The sequence below is a fragment of the Drosophila persimilis genome, unplaced genomic scaffold (assembly GCF_003286085.1).
Source record: "Drosophila persimilis strain 14011-0111.01,24,50 unplaced genomic scaffold, DperRS2 tig00000002-arrow-pilon, whole genome shotgun sequence".
Lineage (NCBI taxonomy): Eukaryota > Metazoa > Arthropoda > Insecta > Diptera > Drosophilidae > Drosophila > Drosophila persimilis.
The window spans coordinates 17,865,208-17,879,661 of NW_020825289.1; the positions used below are offsets into that span (position 1 = coordinate 17,865,208).

General features: G+C 46.3%; 4 protein-coding genes across 4 annotated transcripts; 3 read left to right on the forward strand and 1 right to left on the reverse strand.

The window, feature by feature from the left end:
• Positions 1-44: 44 nt before the first annotated feature.
• Positions 45-965, reverse strand: LOC113565086. The gene is made up of 4 exons (XM_026985631.1): positions 953-965; positions 447-890; positions 260-382; positions 45-199 (listed from the first exon to the last, which is right to left on the reverse strand). The coding sequence occupies exons 1-4, from the start codon at positions 963-965 to the stop codon at positions 45-47; spliced, it is 735 nt and encodes a 244-aa protein (XP_026841432.1).
• A 1,517-nt stretch (positions 966-2,482) lies between these two features.
• On the forward strand, positions 2,483-3,901 carry LOC6592201 (GTP-binding protein 128up). The gene is made up of 4 exons (XM_002017800.2): positions 2,483-2,563; positions 2,648-2,768; positions 2,822-3,662; positions 3,723-3,901. Exons 1-4 carry the CDS (start codon positions 2,522-2,524, stop codon positions 3,823-3,825), a joined length of 1,107 nt encoding a protein of 368 aa, XP_002017836.1. The 5' UTR covers positions 2,483-2,521; the 3' UTR covers positions 3,826-3,901.
• Positions 3,902-4,052: 151 nt separating this feature from the next.
• On the forward strand, positions 4,053-7,592 carry LOC6592200 (DNA-directed RNA polymerase III subunit RPC2). Its single transcript, XM_002017799.2, has 2 exons — positions 4,053-4,958; positions 5,013-7,592. Exons 1-2 carry the CDS (start codon positions 4,076-4,078, stop codon positions 7,541-7,543), a joined length of 3,414 nt encoding a protein of 1,137 aa, XP_002017835.1. The 5' UTR covers positions 4,053-4,075; the 3' UTR covers positions 7,544-7,592.
• Positions 7,593-9,364: 1,772 nt separating this feature from the next.
• Positions 9,365-14,176, forward strand: LOC6592199. Its single transcript, XM_002017798.2, has 4 exons — positions 9,365-9,633; positions 12,303-12,518; positions 12,621-12,925; positions 13,002-14,176. The coding sequence occupies exons 1-4, from the start codon at positions 9,586-9,588 to the stop codon at positions 13,363-13,365; spliced, it is 933 nt and encodes a 310-aa protein (XP_002017834.2). The 5' UTR covers positions 9,365-9,585; the 3' UTR covers positions 13,366-14,176.
• The last annotated feature ends 278 nt before the right edge of the window (positions 14,177-14,454 follow it).

The following is a 14,454-nucleotide window of genomic DNA, read 5'->3' on the forward strand; positions in this document are numbered from 1 at the left end:
GAAAATATACCGGAAAGCATCCGTCTGGTCTAAGACGGTCTAAACTACTTATGCGCATTGTTTTGCATTAAAATATATCTTGATACATTTTCTATGCGCATAAATTGCTGTTCCCAGTCCAAAATACTCACCTCGTTGAATCTAAACGTCTGCAATCGGTTCGGGCCAACGAAGCGGCCTACCAGATGGACAGTGCAACCTTAAATGCAGTTCAGAGATATTAAAATAAAAATATGTAGTAAAAATTTGTTGAGCTTGCCAATGGTCAATGTGTTCAGATCGCCTTCAAAATCGTAATATATGCCTTGGAGGATGGGTCCTTCACATCGCACCAGTAGGGTGTGCTCACACCTCTTTCCTTCGATAATGCGTGCCAGTTTCCCTGTGAAATGTTAAATTATTAAATGTCTGATAGCAATACGCATTTAAATAATAATCAGCCCCACCATATACGTTCCAAATAGCATTCAAATCAGGATACATTTTGTGGCTGGTCAAACAAAAATCCACGCGCCCTACTAGACTTAGCAAATCACGACCCCGCTTGGACATTGGGGAGGCTGGCGGCTCTGCCATTGCCATGGGCTCCATTTTGATGGGTGCGGTGGTCGTTTTGGGTGCCGCGCAAAGGGATTTCGGCTGCAGCTTTGGTGGTGGCATATAAATAAATTCATGCGGTGCCCTAATTCTGGGAACCTCTTCTACGAAGCCTTCATATTTCAGTTTTTTATCTTTTGGACAGACAGTTAGCTTTGTTTGCCGGAGCTGGCTGCCATTTTTGCGAGAAAGTTCTGCGGCCGTTGGAAAGCTGCGATTCAACAGCGACGAATTACTTTCAAGCTGGCTCTTGAATTTCGCCTGGCTATTAAGCGACGATGTCCTTGGTTTTCCTTTTAAAGAAGAAAAAACTTCATATTTATGTTGGGAACTGCATTAATATTAATAAATTTACCCTTGGTGAACATTTTCAACGTAACGTTTGTTTAATAACTGTAAAAATATAGATATCTTAATCGATACATCGATAACATATTTTATGGTTCATATACAAGTATATATTGGGACAAATAAACGATTTAAACAATGAATTTAAATATGAAAATGCCAGTTTCTTATGCATAATGTGAAAGAACTTAACAAAAACAAATACAAGAAATAGATTTAAGAATATAAATGTTTCAAACCTTTTGTAGCCTTATGTCTTTAAATACCAGCAACATTGCGACTGCAATAAAACATGGCCCGGTTGCAACATTTAAATCCTTGTCGCTCACATTCAAAAAAGTTAGATTTGGCGCGCACCACTCGGTATATTTTGTATTTCGGTGCTGTTCTGAGGGTCATACTGTAGAAATACTGGTTTTCGCCGCGCTCCCATGTGGTGTTTTTTAGTGCTAAATGGTATTTTAGTCAGTTATTAATTTCATTTTCAATGTTATATAAAAATCCAATAATTGCAAGTATTTCGAATAGGCCAATCATGTATAGAATTGATTCATCAATCGTACAAAAATGAGTGGGCATGGCTAAATGTTTCATTTAGATAGTATTATTCAACGGAACAAAGAATATGAGAAAATTTGAATTCGCCGCAATTCGCCGCAGTTCGCCGCATTTTACCCCAATTCGCTTTAGCAACAATGAGTCTCATTCCATACACAAATGTTGCGCATTCCATACACAAAAGTTGCGGCAACATTTATTTGAAAACCGTTTTTTGGTAAAAATAAAATACATAAAGGTAATTAAAAGAAGCAATCTTGTAGAAAATACATTTATCTATGGGATAAAGCTAAGTGGGCAAATCTATATAGCTTGAAATATAGGCAATACCCGATTCGCCGCAGTTTCACTATTGCAACAATGAGTCCCATTCCATTCACAGATGTTGCTAATTCCATGCACAAATGTTGCTAGCTCCATGCACACATACCCTGGGGGAAATGGATGTTATAGAATTGTGAATACGTTTGTCTTCCAAGGCTCAGTAGGTATCAGGATCAAGATAAATATATACAAGATACTAGTAATGTACTTGAATCTGTCTAAAGAATATCAATTTGAGAAAATTTCTTAATAAATTGCGTTTGATCTACATATAAAATTAACGAAATAGGGTGTACAAAGGCCTATACACGCATCATGTCTTCAAATACCAGCAACATTGCGACTCTTTTTTTGTTGAACTATTTTGTTTAACCCTATTTTACAATAAATCCAATAAAAGCAAGGATTAAAATCTATCCAATCTTGTAGAAAATAGATTCATTAATCGGATAAAATTATGTGGGCATGGCTAAATGTTCTATATAGCTAGTAATATTCAACCGAAGAAAGAAAACGAGGAATATGTATAAGAAAACTTGAATTCGTCAGTATATTTACGGTATATTTTGGTATATTTCTGAGGGTCGGTCATACTGCTCCGCTGTCCACGAGTTTTTTATTTTTGTAAAAAAAATTTCAAATTATTTGATAATAAAGTTTTGTTGATAAAATAAAATTTAGCTGAGACGTAGCCATGAGTACGATTCTGGAGAAAATTTCGGCCATCGAGTCGGAGGTAAGCGAAGCCACAATCAATAGCAGAGCACACAGAAACTAACCTGTCTGGTACGTTCCCCCCTTCACCTTCTTTACCGGACAGATGGCACGCACGCAGAAGAACAAGGCGACATCGGCGCATTTGGGTCTGCTAAAGGCGAAGCTAGCGAAGCTTCGTCGTGAGCTGATCTCCCCCAAAGGAGGCGGCGGTGGCACTGGAGAAGGTATGTCGACACTCGCCCTCCTTTGAACAGATAATTAACTGGTAAACTTTTAGCCGGCTTTGAGGTGGCCAAAACTGGAGATGCACGAGTGGGTTTCGTCGGCTTTCCTTCAGTGGGAAAGTCTACGTTGCTATCGAATTTAGCCGGAGTGTACTCGGAGGTGGCCGCCTACGAGTTCACAACCCTGACGACGGTGCCTGGATGCATCAAGTACAAAGGAGCCAAGATCCAGCTGCTTGATTTGCCCGGTATCATCGAGGGAGCCAAGGATGGCAAGGGTCGAGGTCGTCAGGTGATTGCTGTGGCCCGTACCTGCAATCTAATCTTCATGGTCTTGGATTGCCTCAAGCCGTTGGGCCATAAAAAGCTGTTGGAGCATGAATTGGAAGGTTTCGGCATTCGGCTAAACAAGAAGCCGCCAAACATTTACTACAAACGGAAGGACAAGGGCGGCATCAATCTCAATTCAATGGTTACTCAATCGGAGCTGGACACGGATCTGGTTAAGACGATTCTCTCGGAATACAAGATACACAATGCTGATATTACGCTTCGTTACGATGCTACCAGCGACGACCTGATCGATGTCATTGAGGGAAATCGCATTTATATACCCTGTATCTATTTGCTGAACAAGATCGACCAGATCTCCATTGAAGAATTGGACGTCATATACAAGATTCCCCATTGTGTACCCATTTCGGCGCATCACCACTGGAACTTTGACGACTTGCTCGAATTGATGTGGGAATATCTGAGGCTGATTCGGATTTACACCAAGCCCAAAGGACAGTTGCCAGACTACAATTCGCCCGTGGTTTTGCACAACGAGCGGACCAGCATCGAAGACTTTTGCAATAAGCTGCATCGCACCATAGTCAAGGAGTTCAAATAGTGAGTGTAAATCGACCATAATTGTGTGAATTTAGATTTTAAATATTCTTGAATTTTCAGTGCGCTCGTTTGGGGCTCTTCGGTCAAGCACCAGCCGCAAAAGGTGGGAATTGAGCACGTACTGAACGACGAGGATGTGGTGCAGATTGTGAAAAAGGTTTAAAGCTTCGTGTTTGTTACATTTTGATTATGTTTGATTGCAGTTTTGCATTTGAAAATAAAAAACGAATACGCTGTAATCTATTGACTTTTTCCATTTGATTTTCGAGCCAACTTAACATGGCTCTGCTAACTCCGTGCGATAGGTGGGCTGTTAAGCGCATGTGGTTCCAAATCGCGTTTACCAACACTTGAACCGTGCATGCCGTTTTGTTATTTATTTTTACGAAATAAAACTAATCTGAATCGCATTGATGGTGGAGGTAAAGAAAGGCGACGCCCATATCGAGGCCAATATCTGGGACCCAGGCGACAGCAAGGAATGGGCCACACCCATCAAGCCGCTGGAGGAGAAGTGGAAATTGCTGCCGGCATTTCTACAGGTGAAGGGCCTCGTCAGGCAGCACATTGATTCCTTCAACCACTTCATCAATGTGGACATCAAGAAGATAGTGCGTGCCAACGAGCTCGTCACCAGCGGCGCCGACCCCCTCTTCTACCTCAAGTACTTGGATGTGCGGGTGGGCAAGCCCGACATCGATGATGGCTATAACATAACCAAGGCGACCACGCCGCATGAGTGTCGCCTGAGGGACACCACTTACTCGTCCCCCATTACCGTGGACATTGAGTACACTCGCGGGACGCAGCGCATCAAGAGGAACAACCTGCTCATCGGCAGGATGCCTCTCATGTTAAGGTGTTCCAATTGCGTGCTGACTGGAAAGTCCGAGTTTGAATTATCCAAACTGAACGAGTGTCCACTGGATCCTGGAGGCTACTTTGTGGTGCGTGGTCAGGAGAAGGTGATACTCATCCAGGAGCAGTTGTCGTGGAACAAAATGCTAACCGAGGACTTCAATGGCGTAGTCCAGTGCCAGGTGACGTCCTCCACCCACGAGAAGAAGTCCCGAACTCTGGTGCTGAGCAAGCACGGACGCTACTACTTAAAGCACAACTCAATGACGGACGATATACCAATTGTGGTCATATTCAAGGCGTTGGGCATTGTCTCCGACCAGGAGATTATGGCACACATTGGCATAGACACAAAGTCGCAGAATCGGTTTGGTGCCTCCTTGCTGGAGGCCTTCAACTTAAAGGTGTTTACACAGCAGCGGGCTCTGGACTACATGGGTGAGAGCTTATTGTTAACTTCGAAACTAGCCGTCTAATTTGCACACTCTTCAGGCTCCAAATTAGTGGTAAAGCGCTTCCAAAGCGCCACCACAAAGACACCCGCAGAAGAGGCACGTGAGCTGCTGCTCACCACGATTCTTGCGCACGTTCCAGTGGACAACTTCAACTTCCAAATGAAGGCCATCTACGTTTCCATGATGGTGCGACGTGTGATGTCCGCAGAGCTGGACAAGACGCTCTTCGACGATCGGGACTATTATGGCAACAAGCGTTTGGAATTGGCTGGCTCACTCATCTCGCTCATGTTCGAGGATCTGTTCAAGCGCATGAACTGGGAGCTTAAAATGATCGCGGACAAGAACATACCCAAAGTGAAGGCAGCGCAGTTCGATGTGGTGAAGCATATGAGAGCGGCACAGATTACCGCCGGCCTGGAGTCGGCCATCAGTTCGGGCAACTGGACCATCAAACGATTCAAAATGGAGCGAGCTGGCGTAACGCAGGTGCTCTCCCGCCTCAGCTATATCTCCGCTCTGGGCATGATGACGCGAGTGAACTCGCAGTTCGAGAAGACAAGGAAGGTATCGGGTCCCAGGTCGTTGCAGCCCAGTCAGTGGGGCATGCTCTGTCCATCGGATACGCCCGAGGGAGAGGCCTGTGGCTTGGTCAAGAATCTGGCTCTGATGACGCACATCACGACGGAGGTGGAGGAGCGTCCGGTGATGATTTTGGCATTCAACGCCGGTGTGGAAGACATACGGGAAGTGAGCGGTAATCCCATCAACAATCCCAATGTCTTCTTGGTGTTCATCAACGGCAATGTCCTCGGTCTCACGCTGAATCACAAGCATCTGGTGCGGAATCTTCGCTACATGCGCAGAAAGGGTCGCATGGGCAGCTTTGTGTCCGTGCACACATCCTACACCCAGCGGTGCATCTATATACACACCGACGGCGGACGTCTGTGCCGTCCCTATATAATTGTTGAGAAGCGCCGCCCGAGGGTCAAACAATTTCATCTAGACGAGCTGGAGAGGGGCGTGCGAAAGTTTGACGATTTCCTCTTGGATGGACTCATCGAGTACTTAGATGTGAACGAGGAGAACGATTCGTTTATTGCGTGGAACGAGGAGCACATAGAGGAGGGCACCACACACCTGGAAATTGAACCATTCACGCTGCTGGGGGTGTGTGCGGGCCTCGTCCCCTATCCGCATCACAACCAAAGCCCCAGGAACACCTATCAATGCGCCATGGGCAAGCAAGCCATGGGCATGATTGGCTACAATCAAAAGAACCGCATCGACTCGCTGATGTACAACCTGGTCTATCCCCAGGCACCAATGGTCAAGACCAAAACCATAGAGCTGACAAACTTTGACAAATTGCCGGCCGGACAGAACGCCACTGTGGCCGTGATGAGCTTTTCGGGTTACGACATCGAGGATGCCTTGATCCTGAACAAGGCCTCCATCGATCGCGGGTACGGACGCTGCCTGGTCTACAAGAACTCCAAGTGCACGGTGAAGCGTTATGCCAACCAGACCTTTGACAGGATTATGGGTCCCGTGAAGGATGCCCTCACCAACAAGGTGATATTCAAGCACGATGTTCTAGACACAGATGGCATTGTGGCACCGGGCGAGCAGATACTAAACAAGCAGATTATGATCAACAAGGAGATGCCGGCGGTGACGTCGCTCAATCCACTGGAGGGCCAATCGACTCAGGTCCCCTACACAGCGGTGCCCATCAGCTACAAGGGGCCCGAGCCCAGCTATGTGGAGCGTGTGATGGTCTCTGCCAACTCGGAAGAGGACTTCCTCATCAAAATCCTTCTGCGCCAGACGCGTATCCCGGAGATTGGGGACAAGTTCAGCTCGCGGCACGGTCAGAAGGGTGTCACAGGGCTCATTGTGGACCAGGAGGACATGCCTTACAATGATTCTGGCATCTGTCCGGACATGATTATGAATCCCCACGGTTTCCCCTCCCGTATGACAGTGGGCAAGACTCTAGAGCTGCTCGGCGGCAAGGCTGGAGTTCTCGAGGGCAAATTCCACTACGGCACGGCCTTTGGTGGCTCAAAGGTGGGCGACATTCAGGCGGAGTTGGAGCGCCACGGCTTCAATTACATGGGCAAGGACTTCTTCTACTCGGGCATCACTGGAGCTCCCCTGCAGGCATACATCTACTCCGGCCCGGTCTACTATCAGAAGCTGAAGCACATGGTCCAGGACAAAATGCACGCCAGGGCGCGAGGTCCCAAGGCCGTGCTCACACGCCAGCCCACCCAAGGCAGGAGTCGGGAGGGAGGCCTGCGCCTGGGCGAAATGGAGCGCGACTGTCTCATCTCGTACGGCGCCAGCATGCTGATTATGGAGCGTCTGATGATTTCCTCCGATGCCTTTGAGGTGGATGTGTGTCGCACCTGTGGCCGCCTGGCCTACTGCTCCTGGTGCCACTTCTGCCAGTCGTCGGCTCACGTCTCGAAGATATCCATGCCGTATGCTTGCAAGCTGCTCTTCCAGGAGCTGACCAGCATGAATGTTGTACCCAAAATGATCCTGGAGGACTATTAAAGGATGGACCTCGTATTTTAAAATAAAATGTTTGCCTTTCTGTAATCTACCAATTGCAGTGTTTGCTCGCTCTAGAATCCTGGCTTGATAAATGTTTATGGCTGTCACCAAGGACTGGACTGCCCCCAGGCGGTTCACTTTAGTTGCTTTACTTTCGCATTTGCGTACAGTTTTACATATTCATGAAGGTCCTGTCACCCCCCAACGAAGGAGCGGAACCAAGGAGTCCGTTTGCTTAGCAGAGCTGGTAGCTAACATCAGCTTAGCAGCTTTTAATTGCTTCTGTTATCCCTTTTTAGTCCTGTTTAATTGATAATTAATGTGGATTTTGTTGTCTTTCTACTATTCATGGTGTCGTTCCTCCCATATCGGGTGTTTAAAGAAGCTGCATCCAAGGGGCTTCTTACTTTGGTTGTACAGTGATTTACTCGCCTTCTTTTGTGTCACCTGACTGTGAATGAAAGCCTCAACCCAGATAGGAGCTCGAGTCAACGTCTCCCAGTGGTCAATGCACTGTCCGGGGCACGTGACTCGGCACATAACACCCACACAAGGCAATGTCCATTTCAAGTGACTTGCGCTCGAAATAGTCAAAGCCACCTGCCAGGCCCCCAATCCGCCACTCAGAGTGACTGCCACAGATGCTGTTGTTGTTGCTGTTGTTCCTGTGTTGGAGGCAGTGCAATGACAGGACTGCAACAAGGGGCAAGCTGCCAGCAACAGTAGCAAAAGCAACAGCAGCCAATGGGGCGCACAATGATGACAATTTAAGGCTGCCGCCAGCACCCCACCCCATCGCCTAGCCCACCGTCTATCCATACCAGGCCATACAATTCCTTCCATTCAGGTTCCAGCGCAACTCAACTCAATCTGGGGCCACCTTCCGGCTTCGCTTCGGTTTTCCTTTCAGGTCTTTTGGCTATTTGTCAAAAAGTTTGCTGTTTGCTCCCCAGCAACAAGGGGTCTGGGGATGCGATTTGTGTGTGTCTGTGAGTGTGTATAGATATTATAGATTTAAATGGGTGTTGGCCACTTGGGCGGAAAGTTAAGTGCTGTTTAACTGTCCTGCTGGGTGAGGTACGATGGATGGTCAAAGGTGGGGATGGATGATGGCACTGATGAAATGGCCCATGGTTGTCTCTATACACCTTTGATCCACCTTCTGAGTGGGATAGCAATCAGTGCGGGGATTAGCTTTGCTTTGTACTCCTATTAAATGCCCACAAATGTTGAATCAAGTAAATTCCAGCTAAATTTCATCCTTCCCTGATAACAGCGCTCTGCTGATAACATAGTAAGCATGGGACTTCTCTCGCTCTCTCTCTCTCTCTTTCTCTCAATTTTCGTGCTCTTTTGTAAGCTCTACATTGATATGCTCTCTTTTACTTTTCAGTGATGCCGATTCTGCGGGGCTAGAATTCGAATTCCGCAAGCTTGTTTCTAGTAATTTAATAGAATTTTGTTTTAAAACTAAAAAAAGAAAGGATAGTCTTTGATAACCTTGCAGATTCATCCTTCCTATTGAAAATATACTCGTAGGTATCCGATTTTCAAAAACACTTGATTTAGTTATATATGTAAAAACATGTAAGCCTCACCAATATGATATAGATGTATAATGAAACTATGGGACGGCTGCATTTTAGGTTGTATAGTTCGCCACTTCAGCCTGCGTTCAGAAGCCACTTTTGTACTGGATTAATTCCTAGCTTTTTTCCAGTTAAAAGACCTGCACTACCCTATAGGATGGGCTATAAAAGCAGGCGCCTGGCGTTGCCAGAAGCTGAGTCGAAACCGGCGCTCTCTGCACGTCGCACAAAGAACTCAGCTAAGAAAACTGAACTTATTCTCACTTCAAGTGCAACTTCTAAAGGAATTCAAAAGTCAAACATTGTTAGTGTAGTGCGGGTGTGTCAGTGTAACAATTAGTAACAGATCGGGGAATAGTGAATGATGTATGCTGTGTAGAAGATACTATACGCTTGGAGCGAGCATAATTTAAAGTTTTAGATAAAGTTAAGTCTCAGAAGTGAATTGAAACAATGCCCAACGCCATGGAAACAACAACGAGCTCGAAAAAGCCATTCAAAGTGAGTTTTTAGAAGGAGCTCATTATATTTTTATAATCATACAAAGGCCAGAAGGCAAACAAAGCGACGCCTGGCCGAGCTGGCCATGCCCTTTTTTGGGCGTTGTGCCTCGCTGTTGTTGTTGTGTTGGCCGCGTGCTGCGTTTGGGTTTTATTTGTTCCTTTTTTTATGGAAACTGGGTGAACTTTTGGTTGTAAGGCAATGAAGAGAGTGTAAAAGCTGTGCCAGCATAAAGAGAGGCGAAAGCTCAGTAATGTGCTCTCTTCGAAAGGCAGAAACTTGACACCAATTCCCACCTCTGTGTTTTTGTTTGCCTTTGCTTGGCTTTGCTTGTGCAATTGGTTGTGTTTGCCACCCGTCTGGGGGCTGGGATCTTTGTTCCCGACTAATTTGTTTATTTGCTGTTTAAAGAGCACAATCGCTGCCTCCGCTCCTCCCGGTAAAAACCACACGCAGTATATGCAACATGCAACTCAGAGAAAACTTTAAAAATCCAAAAGCCGTAGCGCAATTTCAACTGGCTGTCAGAAGCAGAGACGTAGAGAATCTTTCCTTCTGACCGCACTTCCATTCCTGCCAGATCAGATCCATTGAAATTCCGCAGCTTATGAAAATAATTAATTCAAAAACCGCCAAGCACAAATCGGCTTAACAGTCCTGTCGCATGCCCAGACAGCCATGAAAATGCCATTAAAAAGGGAAACTTTTCACGCCGACATGTCTATGTAATTAGCACAGGGCCACGCCCACCGCCTATTCAGCCCCCTGGCTTAAATAATTTATTAAACAATTTACATAATTCCATGTCAAGTCATAGTTGGAAAGCAATTTAAGGCTGTACTAAAGCATAATTTCCCCGGGGCCGTGAATATCTGCGGCCTACGCCCATCAAATATTTAAAGGGCGACTTGTGGATCCGGTCCAAGATGATGCAGGTGACTGGGAAGTGAAGCCTCTGCTGTGCCACAGAGTCCCAGACATGTGGGCGACGGGGCTGCCTCTATGGGGAACCCCCGATAGTTGAGCAGTTTGAGCTGGTTGTGATTGAAGGGCCATCAGGCTAATGCCACATGCAGAATCCGTACAACTTTGTTTGGAAGCCTGTCAGGCTAAAACAAAAAAGATATATTCTACCAAATTTCTATGGAATTTATTCCCCCGTTAATTGCTTGCTTTTCTGTGGCTTTTTTTCCATTAGTTATTTGGAAATTCGGCAAATACCATATAATACATTTGTGCTGCCAAAAATTTTAATTAAGTAGCACGAAAGAGAAAATCTCAACTTTTCGCAAGTTTCATTTCAAAACAAACAACTCAATTATATTTTCGCTTCTAGAAGAGCTCCCCACATCTTTGAAAGACATACAATACATATCTGCTGCTTTTGGGGGCGGCATTCGGGAAAGTTTTCAATGTGGCAAAGTTTTTCAGTCAAAGTATGATGTGATTAATATTTGACACTGGCGATGCGAAAAAGTTGGCTGCAATGGCGGATGGCCGGGAAATGGGTAAATGTTAGCTGAAATAGAAAATTTCATTGGGCAACGCGATTGCTCTGACATTTATGAACGACTCAGAGGAGGTCTTGCACGCTCCTCAACGTTTTTGGGACGATAAATTTCGGAATGCACGCTGCCTCAGATCTGTTGGCCAGGTCTAATTTATGTTCCTTTTAACCTAAGCGCTGAGGCACCATTTAAGGTGCATGCAAGTTTAATGGAGCCTGGTGGAGGCATGTTGTCCTTGCGCCGAGCACTCGCCCATGGCATTTGCCCGCCGTCTCCCCCGTTCCCTCCGTCTCTAGCAGCGCCTAAGCATACAGCATACAGCATGAAGCATGCAACGCTAAACTGCTGACAGGCATAACTTGTCACAAAAAGAAAGTAGTTGCAGAGCTCCAAGGAGGCACAAGAGGAGGTGCAGCATAAACGGGTAAATATTTGTGCCGCAGCCCGAGAGAAGTGCATGTCAAACTGGGTTCGAGATGATGCTCCGCAGCAGCAGGAGCACGCAAACAAACCCCCATCCCCCATCCTTCCTCCCCTATATACCGTTCGAAACTAAAGCTAAGCTCTGAATTTCCGCTTAAGCTGACGAATGTCAAAGTTCTTTCTATACAGCTCTTTCTGCCACGAGTCTCAATTAACATTTGCGCCATATCATGCTTATTTATTCCTGTTCTACCCGCCTCTACCAGGAGGGAGAGTGGTCCTCCCCGCGGAGACTAGAGTAATTGGAGAGTAAAAAGGGTCCCTCAGCCCCCCCCCCCCTCGCTGGGGAGTACCTTCCTTTGTGAGGGAAAAGCAATTAACTGAAAGTGCCGCCGATTGAAAAGTACTTTCTAGTAATCGGCTTGACAGTTGAGATATTTTTTTACCCCGCTTCCTTCCGGTATCTGTGGAGGGGGCCCGTTTTCCGTTTCCTGTCTTTTCTGTTTTTGTGTCTGTTGTGTGCTTTGGGTGCTGTCCCGCCTCTTGGACCCGCTTAAATATTTCATTGGCCTGTTCGAATGGCGGGACACATCTGTTCCTTTTGCTGGCATCAATGTAATATTCATTATGGCCATATGTAACTGTAAAAACATGCAATTATTCCCTTTTCCTTTTCATTTTCCCTTTCGTTTCGGCCTTCTCCTGTTTACTGTTTGTTTACTGCCCCGTGGCGGCCAGGTCAAGGACGTAACGCGAAACATTAAGAAGGCCGTGTGCGCCGCCAGCCTGGAGGAGATACGGGACAAGGTGGCGGAGAAGTTCGGCAAGTGTGACCACGTGCCCACCATCCACCTGGACTCGGATGGCACCGAAATCGACGATGAGGAGTACTTTCGCACGCTCGACGAGAACACGGAGCTGGTGGCTGTCTTCCCCGGCGAGCACTGGATCGATGTGAGTGTCCTAATTGGATAAATGTCCACAAATTGAGCTTTGTGACGGAAGAAGAGATGCGTAATAATATGCTTGCCTTGTTTGTTTGTTTTCCGGTTACAGCCCACGCACTACGTGACCATAACGACGCCGCATGGCAGCGAGACCGTGACTGGCAACGGCGACATCTCTTCAGGAGGAGTAGGGGGAGGAGTCGGTGGAAGCTGTGACGGAGGCGACACCACCGATGCCAACCACTCGGAGTCGGCGGCACGCATCCGGCAGCTGGTCGGACAGCTGCAGAACAATCTCTGCAACGTGTCCGTGATGAACGATGCGGATCTGGACTCGTTGTCCAACATGGATCCCAATTCGTTGGTGGACATCACCGGAAAAGAGTTTATGGAGCAGCTAAAGGACGCGGGCAGGTCGGTACAACAAAATTGTTCCCACAATATGTTCAGATTTCTAGCCAAGTCGAATCTTTGTCATTATTTCCGACAGACCGCTGTGCGCCAAGCGCAATGCCGAGGATCGTCTGAATTTGCTGAAGCTGCTCAAGGCCGGAGCCATCTTCTGCTCGGAACGCTATCCGGAAGATGCCGAGGCCATCGACCGCGAGATCGGACGCCAGCTGAACGAGGCGGAGAGCGGACAGGTGACGGCCACATCGGCCAGCAACACGCGCACCATCGAGGTGGTGCAGTGCGACAATCAGAACACGACGATAACCATTACTGTGGGCGAGGCCAGCAGCACCTGCTTGGCCACGGGCAACGGTTCGCTCTCCTCGGTGGAGGCGGCGGCCAACGAGGCTAATGCCAATGCCAATGCCAATGCGAACGGGAATGCCGGTGGAGACATCTGACTGCCCATGCTGGGCGGCCTCAGGTCAAGTCTGCCGCTCGAGGTTTAGGCCTAAGAACTAAGCGGACATGAGAATCAGCGGAGGAGATCAAGGAAATTAAGGAGCGCTTATGGAGACATCAGTCCTGCAACATTGGGTTAACATATAATATACATTTGTAGCTTGTAATTAGGCGCTGTAGCATCTGCAAGCCAATTGAAACGAAACGAAGACAAAATCAATCTAGAAATCACAGAGAAAGCTTCATAGGATCTAAGAGTAAATGAAAGTTAACGACGAAATACACGTACTAGTATTAAACAGACATAAATACATACAAACATACATATATGCAGGAGGAGATGCCAGACTTCAAGGCACATAAGCTACACTAGTTATGAAGAGTCTTTTAACAATCAGAGTCAGATCAGAGTCAGAATCGTTATCAGTATCAGTATCAGAGTCAGTGTGGGCATAAGAATCATGGAAAACCCTATAAGCCGCAGATTAGGGCAGATGCAGATGCAAATGTAGATGCATATTCAATAATCAAACCCAAAGAAGTAGAAGATTTTATATATTACAATGAGATAGAACCACAGGTCTAGATAAATATTCGTACGAGTACAAGAGAAAGCCCAGAGAAGAGTGTCGCGTTCGAAATGCGTTGATTCCGGGATGGAAATTGTTGATTTTGATTTTTGCCTGCTTTGGAGATTTTGTTGGTAGTTAATTGTATTTAATCAAGTTATGCAAGGGAGACGCACATCAAAAATTGTTTTTACACCGATGCCATTGTGAATGTCATTCGTTAAAGGCCAATTGAGACTGACTGTATTTATGTGTAATACTCGTAATAGATTTTTGTGGGCCCGGGTCGAGATGGATGCATGTATGGATGGATGGATAGAGGCACCCCAAGCCCAAAGAGACCCCCTGGTTCTATTGCCGAATGAATTTAAGCAACGACAAACATTAACATTAGCAAATTAAACAATAAACAATAAACGCGACATACAATTGCACAACAAAAAACATAAAGAACATCAATTACTACAAATAAACCCAACCACGAAAACTACAAGTCTACAATTCGAATAAGCAATAAGG